The 10613-nt window shown below is 41.7% G+C and overlaps 1 protein-coding gene across 2 annotated transcripts; it reads right to left on the bottom strand.

Annotated features, from left to right (window-relative positions):
- Nucleotides 1-4072: 4072 nt before the first annotated feature.
- LOC107392438 (sushi domain-containing protein 4) lies at nt 4073-10213 on the bottom strand. 2 transcript variants are annotated; one of them, XM_015970239.3, is made up of 11 exons: nt 10055-10213; nt 9375-9516; nt 7539-7730; nt 7271-7462; nt 6914-7105; nt 6615-6809; nt 6340-6531; nt 4973-5167; nt 4756-4864; nt 4306-4676; nt 4073-4224 (listed from the first exon to the last, which is right to left on the bottom strand). In XM_015970239.3, the coding sequence occupies exons 2-11, from the start codon at nt 9493-9495 to the stop codon at nt 4199-4201; spliced, it is 1785 nt and encodes a 594-aa protein (XP_015825725.1). In that variant the 5' UTR covers nt 9496-9516; nt 10055-10213; the 3' UTR covers nt 4073-4198. The 2 variants fall into 2 exon arrangements, with proteins under 2 accessions (XP_015825725.1, XP_015825724.1); XM_015970238.3 differs by having other exon boundaries at nt 4756-4888.
- Between the last annotated feature and the right edge of the window lie 400 nt (nt 10214-10613).

The following is a 10613-nucleotide window of genomic DNA, read 5'->3' on the forward strand; positions in this document are numbered from 1 at the left end:
CCGGAAGCGGGAGGGGGGGGCGGTCGGTAGGTTCGCTGGAGTTTTTGACAATTAAAATTGCGCCCACATTTTCTAAGTTAACACATCTCTTTTAATAACGGTAGTTTCTGCATCCTACTTCAGTCCTCTCCCCCCTCCCCCTGCGCAGCAGCCGCAAACTCACTGATGGCCTGCAGCCTTTCCTGCTGCTCTAAACATGAAAATAATTATTTCATTTTCTGTTCCTCACTTCTGATTACCTTCAATGGTGTCTGTTTGTTGCAACCACCAGGTACAAAAACTAACTTGTTTTTATTTGACTATTTTTCTGTCCTGTCTGTTTATTATCTTCCTGCATCTCCTCTCAATCCTAAAGAGAAACTGCTACCTGCGTTCATATATATTCACCTTATGAGTTACCTTTGAACTGCAGTTCTAAAAAGATCTACCGACCGCAAAAACAGCGGAGTGCCGCTGCTCGCCGGCCGACTACAACGGGACCGTTTTTGCTGCGAAGTTCATGCCGGAGCGGAGCGGAGATAGTGGAATCTTGGGGGTGAGTCACCGGAGGACAACAGGTGATGCGCATCGCTCCACAGCAGCGAAATGCATCAGGCACAAATAACAGACAGAAAACATGAAAGGAAATGAGCCGACATGAACAATCGCGTGTTTAATTTGTTTTTGAGGTGGTGACACCTGATTTGGCGGTGCTCAGGACGCAATGTCTGGAGCGCACGTCAACGATCAGAGCTTTGCCTTTTCCGAGGACTGCATCTTGTCAGTCATTATCACGTGACAGCGACTAGTCGATGACAGGCATAAAAAGTCACTACAGAGCCGTGAAGTCGACTAGTCGTCTAGTCGACTAGTTCGTAAAACCCCTATTCAGAGGTGATATTTCTTTTATGTCTCTGGGCGATTTTCATGCTTCCTTAATATTTGAGTTCTAAAAAAAAATCACGAGGAAACTAAAAACTGATCGAATGCTGGAGATGCTCTTTGACTGTGAAATTTCCCAGTCTTAGCGTTCTATTTTTATCTTGACAAGGGAAAAGCAGCGAGAAATTCTCTGGTAGTCAAAATAAATGCTTCTCACCAAAATACGTAGAAATTGTCTTATTTCATTTGACTTTAGCACCGTAAACATGAAACCAAATTCTAATGAATGTTTACACAGATTTAGGATAAGTCAGGGTTAATCTCAATAATGTGAAAGCCAGAATGTTTTCACTTATACAAACGTAACGATTAAAACTCAACAAATCTATTTGATTTTTCTGGGTTCAACTAAAGTTGATCAAGTTACAGCTGGAGCTATTAGCAGCTAGCAACTAAACAGTGATTTGTTTATTTTTTAAAGCTTTATTAAGATAAAGAGGCTAAATATTCTCTTCTATGGGTAAATAAAAAAGCAGTGCGGTGCAGAATCTGATTTCAGACACTGGAGGGCAGCAACTCCCATCTTCCCTATGCTGTTGGAAATCAGAGTGTTGTTCTGTTTTTGGCCAGCGGAGAGCGCAAATTCCCCATTTTTTCAAGGCAAGTTTGAAAAATTATATAGAGCAAGTGTTTCTAAGTAAGTCTTGTACAAGACAAAGAACAAACAGGTAAAAAAAAAGAACCACAATTCAATTTGGTTACTGGTTTTAAAACTTATAAATGTTTAATTTTGTTACTCGTAATCTGACATTTGGTTTGAAAAATGGCCGTAACCTCTATCAATGAGGAATTTATGTGTTTTATTTAGGCTAGCTGGATGGAAACACAGTCCTCTGGATTTTTTACAACAACGGCATTCATAAAGCTGTTCAATACAAAACGCAACAACACTTCCTGACCTGTAGATTCCTTCAAAATAAACAATGCCACTGAAAAGTAATGCTGATTTTAAATGAGTGTTAACAGCATAGGTAATCTAAATATAATAAGCCAGAATGTTTTCCCTTGTACAAATCACTATTAAAACTCTACAAATGTGTTTTATTTTTCTGTTTTTAACTAAACTTTAATTATGAGTTACAGCAGGAGCTATTAGCAGCTAGCTACAAAACAGAGGTTTAATTTCTTTAAGCTTTATTAAGATAAACAGGCTGAATATTCTTTTCTAAATGGCTAAAAAGACTTAACATGCAGTACTAGATTTTAAACACTAGAGGACAGCAGCTCCCGTCTTCCCTTATCTAAATGCTGTTCACCGGCGTGTTATTCTATTTGCTACCAGCGGAGGGCGCTAACTCCCCGTTAGCCTGGCCAGCCATGCCAGTGTGTCTTCTGTGTAGAATAGACAGAGGAGTCTGGCAGGCCTGGCTAACGAGACATGGTGTTTGAAAGTAATAATAATAATAATAATAATAATAATAATAATAAAGTTAAATAGAGCTAATGTTTTTAAGTCTCATAAAAATCTATTTAGACAAAGAACAAACAAACTGCAATTTGGTTACCGGCTACTTAAAAATGACCACAAACAGCAAAAACATACATAGATAATAAAAATAAATAAATCATAACATTTCTGGGTGCCAGGATTCTATTTCAGAGTGCTTTAGCCACCAGAGAGTGTGTGATATGTTTGTCATGCTGTTAGCTAGTTGCTAATAAAATTATAAGGGGAATATTGCTACTTAATGTATTGACTCTAAGGCTAATAAAAATTGCAGATAGGCATTTCTGAGACAGCCCTGTTTACAGAAAAAGAGAAATTGAAGTCAATGTAAAGTCTAAGACGTGCCTCTGATAGGATAAATGTTTTTTTTCTGATACCTTTTGAAATGTGCCAGGAATATCACTTATGATGTCCATGGAATTTAAAGACACATTTTAAAGCCATGAAAACACTTATTTTTCCACAGGTGGCAAAAGTTACTTTTGGTATTGTGCGAAAAGACATTCAGGACTACAAATGTTTCTCACCAAACTGATGTCATCAAATCAGAAACAGGGAAGTGGAGATTAGATTAGTGAGCTTCAAATCCTTCTTCCAGGACAAAAGGAGCACTAAACAGTGAAAAAATGACTATAAATCTGGTCAGGTGGTAAGTAGCAGCTACACTGGGGGAGATTCTGCGATGTCTGATTTGTTGTCATTTCCATTAAGAATTTTTACAAGATAAATCTTAGATTACGTGACACAGTCGAAACACACATCACTACTTATTACTGATTACTTTATCAGTTATCAATTGGAGTCTATTTTAGGGAAGAAAATTGGAAAAAAGCCACTTCAACACACCAAATAATATTTAATCAAATCGACGTATATACAGAAAAAACATAACTTAAACCTTTTTACATATATTAACATACCACCTTAACAAAACAAACAGATCATCAGTGGAGGAAAGTGAACACTCACAATGCTGTACACTATTTATGTGCGACGGTTGGTTCTTCCCGAACAGTTAGTCACACACCACATGCCTGCAGCAGGATTGGAAATGAAATCACAAAAGCTACTCCGAGTCATCTCCACTAGCTGCGGAGGCGTCACGAGCCACGGCTGATCAACAGCTTTCTCTGTACAAATAAATTACAAACATGTCTCCTCCCCGGCAGCCTCAATAAATAAACACAAGAGCATCGTCTGCTGCACAAGGGATATGTCCGACAACGCCACACAACGTTTCACTAAGCAGTAGAGGCAGTTAACTGACATTCAGTTTCAAAATGACTTGATTCACATGATATAGATACCTGTGCATAGAAGTGGAACACTAAGGCCTTTAAGGGGAAGGGTATGGATGTAAAGAGGAAGAAACAATGGGAAACATGAAGATATGCTGAGTTCAGGGTCTCTAAGGTGGACAAGCAGATCTATGTTACAGAGTGAGGTGGAACGGTGCGAGTCAGCTCTACTTGACAACTTTGAATCACAAAACTCCTTTAAAAACATCGTAAACTTTCACTACTTAATCAATAACGCGGTCTGATGTCCTCCATGCTTCTCTGCAAATATGAATACATTTTAATTTCGCTAGATGAGCTTGCAGCTTTACTCAATTACAATACACACAAAGCTTTTAGATTAAAAAAAAACAAACTTCTATCAAACATGCCATTTCACTTTTGTGTTCCACATTTACGAACCCAGTTTCAGCTATCAGACACAGCTTTATTTAAACGTGTAAGCTTGTATGCACGTGGAAGTCCCTTTGGGATGTTCAGAGTCAAACACAGCTCAACTCCTGCTAACCAGCACAGGTCATTAACGGGTGTTTCAGGCCTCCTTCAGTAGCGGCATATCTGTGTGGGGCACACAAAGTGTTAGGTTATAACACAATAAAAGCTTTAAATTGGAGAGGCAATGAAAATAAAACTAATTACCATCTGAGTAGTCCATCTCAGAGTCTAACAACAGGCTTTGTTGGTCGCTGGCTGCAGAAGGCCGTCGATGTGAGGACATGCCTCCTGCGGCGCCTCCGTGCTCCCAAGCAGAAGGTGAAAAGGAAGAGGACGGCAACCCAGCGTGGACCACAGCCATCTCCGACTGCTGCTGTTTGAGGGAGGAGGGCCTGGTGGGGCCAGCTTCCGCTGTTGTGGCATGCTGACCCTCAGACAGGACTATCTGGACTCGAGACTCGGAGCTGAGTGTTGAGGCTCCGCTGCTGCTCACGGCCTCCTCGTAGGAAGGCAAGGTCACCTGGACACCTTCCACCATGATCGTCACGGGCTGCCCGGACAGACAGTAATCCCGTCTAAGGGAGGAGGGTGAGAGGTAAATTTGAATGTTTTGACTTGGTTTTCCTCAGATGATAAACTACAGACGAGACTCACCGATGGAAGGACTTGAGTTTAGGCTGCAGAAGCACAAACACAACCACCAGAAGCAGGATGAAAGCCACTGAGCTTGCGGTGGAAGCAACTAGGGACAGAGCTGGCATCCCTAAAGGCAAAGCGGGATTCCGATCTTCAACACATAAAAAAACCATATTTACTCACACACAACCAAGAAAATATTATTTTATTAGCTGAAACATGTCGCCTAATCTACCTTGCTCCATGACGCAGCTCAGCTTCACCTGGCTGTCCCACTCTCCATACTGACAGGTGAGGTACTTATAGTCTCCCTTCAGAATATAGCCTTCATCACAGAAGTACTCGATCACCATTCCATGAGAAAGACTACGGCATGGGTAAGGGTGGCATGTGTAACCTCCATTCTCGGGCTGATATGGGGTCTGGCATACTGGAGGAGCGAAAAGAAAAAATATGAATAAAGGAGACAAAATGTGAATTTTTTCTTCAGTTACAATAGTTCTATGGTCGATACAAAACATGTTTATGAAGTTCTTTGCTCAGAATCCCTCTCACATAAAGCAATTTCAGTACCTTCCAGAATGAACCGTTTCAGGACTCTGTCACTTTAAGAAAACAAGCTAGAGATAGCCACACCCCCCATCCCTTGATAGGCTGCTATAAGCCGAGAAGCTCTAACCCCCAAATTCCACTACCTCCGCTCCGCTCCGGTCCGCCCCCGCCTTCCGCAGCCGCTCGCTTCCGAACTCAATTTTTACTGGTACCCGCTCTACAACGGCTCCGCTCCGGTGCGGAGACCTGAGGTGCGCAAACAAGCATGCGCGGGATTTTTGAGATCTTGCAATACAGTCCGAGCAATAAACACGGAAGTTAGATCCAAACACCCGTTGTGTGGGAGAAGCATCGATATGAACTGTTTAATCTGCCCATCATTTGTGTTGAGAGATCAGCAGTGTTTGGATCAACAAAGTGTGACTACTTTGATAGTGGAAACTGTATTTATGGCTTACTTTTGTGCATTTAAAGTTCAGCCGCCATTGATAGTTGTTAAAGGTTGTTAAACCTGTGCATATGAAACAAAAAATGCCTTTTATCGATTTATTGTGAAAAACGGAAGTTGTGCTTGCTCCCTTTCCTGTTGGGCGGTTGTGATTCCTGTCCATTTACTGCGGAGGTGCTCCGGCGTCCGTCAAAAATAGAATTGATCCTATTTTTGCTCCGGAGTTCGTGCCGGAGCGGAGGTAGTGGAATTTGGGGGTAATGCGCGAGATGGGCACGGAGCAGAGCCGCAGCTTCTCTCTTGAACGCGAGAGGGGTTTCTATTCTAATTTCCCCGCTTGTGACATCACAGACGGGGACTTTTTGAAACGGCTAATTTTAGGCACAAAATTCCTAAACCCAAACTGAGAGAAAATGGATGGATGTTTTTTTTCACATTTGGAGTGTTTATAGAGGCACATGACAGCACACAAAGATGAAAAATAGGAGTTTTGCACAATATGTCCCCAGGAAAACAGGAAAATTGATGATAAAACTCACAAAAAAGACTAGACAAAAACTAACTCTAACCACTTTTTAAAAAGGGAAACAATGTGTTTTTACCATCACTCCGTATACAGCGGGGAGGCTCAGAGGACCAGTGTCCAGGTGTGGCACAGGTAAGAAAACTGGGTCCCTCCAGCAGGTAACCAGGATCACAGCTGTACTGTAGAACTGTACTGATGGGGAACAAGCTGTTGTTGATGTCTGTCAGGTTACTAGAGCCGTGCTCCACCATCAAAGGTCTTACACACCCTAATAAATGGAACAAGAGAGAAAATAGGATTTATGACAAGAACTAACAAACAAAAGCTTCAGTTAGGACTGATCGATACTACCTTGTTTGATAAGGCAGCTGATTGGCGACAGGTTGTCCCATTTCCCATAGTGACAGGTTCGGAACTTGTTGTCTCCTTTCAGAACGTAACCTTCATCACAGAAATACTGCACCACAGTGCCTTGAGAAAATCGTCTGCATGGGGAGGGGTGGCACGTGTAGCCTCCATTTTCCGGCTGATAGGGAGGCTGACAAACTGTTGATCAATTTATGCACAAAGAATAGCAGTTTATGTCATTCACCTCAGGTAATATGAGGCTATTTCCGAGTCCTAAACATGATATCCCGATTTGTTTTTACCATCACTGCGTATGCAGCGGGGAAGATTAGAGGACCAGTCCCCGATAGTCGTGCAGGTGAGGATGCTGCGACCAACCAGCAGGTAGCCTGGGTCACAGCTGTACTGGAGCACTGTGCCAACTGGAAACAGGCTGGTGTTTGTGTCTGTCAGATTAGTTGAGCCATGCTGCACCACAGAGGGCCGTATGCAACCTTAAAACAGACAAGTGTAAAAAATCTTAAACTGGAAGGCGTAGAATTCAAAAATTACAAAAAATATTAGCCTTCTGTTTAGCTAATTCAATGTTTACTGACCTTATTTTGGAGAAAGGATGCACATTTGGTAAGAGTATCACACAGTTTACATTATATACTGACCTTTGCTTACACAACTGATCTCCATGGGTCCATCCCATTGTCCATCCTGACACGTCAGGTAGGGATAGTCTCCACTGAGAGCAAAGCCCTCATTACAGATGAACTCGATTATGGTGCCGTGGGAAAAGAGTCGACATGGGGATGGATGGCAGGTGTAGCCCCCATTCTCAGGTTTGGAGAGGGGTAGGCATGCTGACGAGGAAGCACAACAAGTGACGTTTATGAAACTTTATATATGGTAAAAATAAAATGGTGGAAACTATCTTACCACCACTGCGTATGCACTGAGGAGGTTCAGAGGACCACATTCCAATTGTGGTGCAGATGAGGATGCTGGGTCCATTTGGCAGGTAACCCGGGTCACAGTTGTACTGCAGAACTGTGCCCACGGGAAACAAGCCCCTGTTGGTGTCTGTGAGATTTACCCAGCTGTTCTGGACCATATATGGCCTCACACATCCTGTGGAGACATACAAAGATACCCAGAGTAAAAAAAAAGATGTATGACAACACTACATTACACTAAAAGACTCACAACAGGTTCACAACATATTACCACAACATACTACATTTTAGTTACGACAATACAACAATAATGTATACAGTAGGACAAGTACTGATATTAGCTGAACATTCTAATGTAATAAATATTAACACAGCCAACATAACAAAAGCAATAAAGTGTATAAAATATTGCTCGCATTTCACTGCAAATCCATAACTTTTCATCCAAAATGAATAACTGTATTATTACATTTTCATTGGACAATTAGTGAATTGTATTAAATTGTATTAAGCAATGTTTATGTTATGTTTATGTTTATGTATTTAGCAGACGCTTTTGTCCAAAGCGACTTACAAGCGATAATCTGCATATTGCCCTTGAGGCTAACAACAACAATAACAACAACAACATTGACATCAGTCATGGAGAGTAGGGAACAAGGAGTGGACAGTAGAGAGGGGGGACGGGTGCAGGCAAGGTGCTAGTTATCAGTGCTAGTTATTATCTCCTCCAGTGGTTCCGAAACTGCCGAAACTCTGGCTGAGTCCTTGAAAGGGCTTGGAGTTCCTCCATCTTGTTGGCCAGTGATCTCACATTGCCCATTATGATTGATGGAAGAGATGGTTTGAATTTCCTCTTTCTCTGTCTCCGTTTTGCTCCCGCTCTGCACCCACGCTTCTGGCGTTTTAGCTCATTTGGGATTTGTGGCTTCAGTTGAGGTATTATTTCAGCCTTTCCAATGTTAATCAGCCGCTCCCGATTGTAAACCGGCTTGTTGCCATGGTTACGCATCATAACAAATGCTCAAAAAGTGAAAAAAGCTATAAAATAGCAGTAAAAATCCTCCCAGCTTCACAGCACCAGAAACAGAAAAGTAAAGTGTCCAAAAAAATACAGTTTTTCTTGAGAAACTAGAAGAAAAAATGCCCCCAAAAAGGCTAAACTTACATATAGTCAACAGAGCTACTCCAACATGCAGCCACCCAGAGCAGCGCAGTTCCGGAAACGTACAGATAGCCATTAGGGTCAAAAATCCCTGGGAGCGCAATTTTCGAAATAGTGCTTCGTCAGCTCATTCAACCTCCAACAAAATGACAAGCACATCAGACTCCCTTTCATCACTGGCAACGAGTGAAGAGGTAAATGTGTAAAACAACGTTTATGAATGGTGAAAGTTTTGTTACCAATCAGGAAATGCATTTTGACCTCACGGGCTCACGTAGAAAGAAACACTGCGTCTAATATGGCGTCGCCCAGAGACTTCGGCCCGCTCCCATGTATTTTAGACCTGATTTTTATGGTTAAATGTTACAAAGCCACAACATTTAACATCTTGTTATCATTTAATTAATTTTCAACAACATTCCTAACGATGTTTTCGGAGATTAATGGTAAAAACTACACACTGACTCTTTAAAGTACTAAAGATGGAGATGTCCTGTCTTTATTCAGACCTAAACACATCTAACATAACCAGAAATGGAGAGCTAAAATGAACCCACAGATCCAACCATCCCAAGCTGATTCTGGAAACTAAAACTCACAGATTGAGCAGATGATTAATCTGAGTCAGATAGATGCGTGTGCTCCATCATTTACCTGAACCTTGCCCGGTGGACGCTAGAGTCAGAACCAGCAGCAACAAGATGGGCTGTTTAACGGTTGATGTGTGTGACCAACTAGGACTGGAAATAAACTCTAACACTCCATTGTACATCATCTCCTTCAGATTCAGCCCAACCTGAGAAGTAGAGCAACAATGATGCAACAATTACAAAAGGTATGAAAGCTGTTCAACACAATGACTCGTTACTACTGACACCTGCAGTGCTTGAACTGCAGCCAGTGAAATGGGTGTGATTACAGCGCCCCAGTGCCACCAGTACTGATCAGCACGAATCAGTAACAGAAGCAGAAATATTAGTAATGTCTCTCCCCTTTAACACGTTCATCTTCCGTAGTTAAGCAACGGCCGTGTAAAGTAAATATCACAGTCTCACTATTTGTATCTACAGAGAGAGGTTGTATATTTCAGCGGATCCGTTTTACCTTAAAAAGAAAAAGGCCGCCCAAACAAAAGAAATGCCTCACAATACACCTTGTACAGTACGGTGATGCTAAGCGGCTAGCATCTAAGCTAGCAATTACATCGCTTAAAAAACCAGAACGAGCATTTTACGGTTGACTGGGATTGCTACGAGGAGCTAACAACAATATCAGATAATCAATAATATCATCCGTAGCTTGCTAACTTGACGTTTAAATGTTTCGTCACCTACCGCACAAAAACACGGCCTCGGAACCGCCACCGTCACAACCTCAGGGCGTACACATTTATTAATGTTCCCTCAGCAATGCCGAGACAGTAACGCTGAACACAATAATATATCTGAATGATGTAATTAGCCCCTAAGCTAACCACTGGCTACCTCCCCGAGCCACTGGATACGCTGACTGGCTGCTCCAGCTGTGGCGTATCATGTCCAACGGTGCTAACGTCCATAGTTACAACATCCGGGAGTCTGCGTCCGTAGTTACCAAACATTTACTGGTGTTGTGTCGAAAAAATAACACCCCAGCAGCATTGAAAAGCACCCCGCGGAAGCTCATTTCAATAATTTGTTTTTGCTTCACAAATAAACAGTTAAATAAAAACAAAAGTTGTTTTTAAATCTCTGAAATAATTTAAATTAAATTATTTTATTATGACAGTTTCAGAGTGGTTTAAGCTTTAGGGTCTTTTCTGACTAGAAGAGATATTACACCAGTCAACGTTTGTCCCCAAATGTGTTGTTTGAAGACACAATTGTTTTTGCCAGAAGTTAATATTAGCCTGAG

The sequence above is a fragment of the Nothobranchius furzeri genome, chromosome 18, assembly GCF_043380555.1.
Source record: "Nothobranchius furzeri strain GRZ-AD chromosome 18, NfurGRZ-RIMD1, whole genome shotgun sequence".
Lineage (NCBI taxonomy): Eukaryota > Metazoa > Chordata > Actinopteri > Cyprinodontiformes > Nothobranchiidae > Nothobranchius > Nothobranchius furzeri.

Bases quoted from the DNA above. Each gene is read 5' to 3' on its own strand.
- LOC107392438 (XM_015970238.3), bottom strand. From the start codon at position 9,495: ATGATGTACAATGGAGTGTTAGAGTTTATTTCCAGTCCTAGTTGGTCA. The intron at 4,677-4,755 runs GTGAGTCTCGTC...CTCCTCCCTTAG, and splicing joins AAACTCAAGTCCTTCCATCG to ACGGGATTACTGTCTGTCCG. The intron at 4,225-4,305 runs GTAATTAGTTTT...TGCCCCACACAG, and splicing joins TGAGATGGACTACTCAGATG to ATATGCCGCTACTGAAGGAG.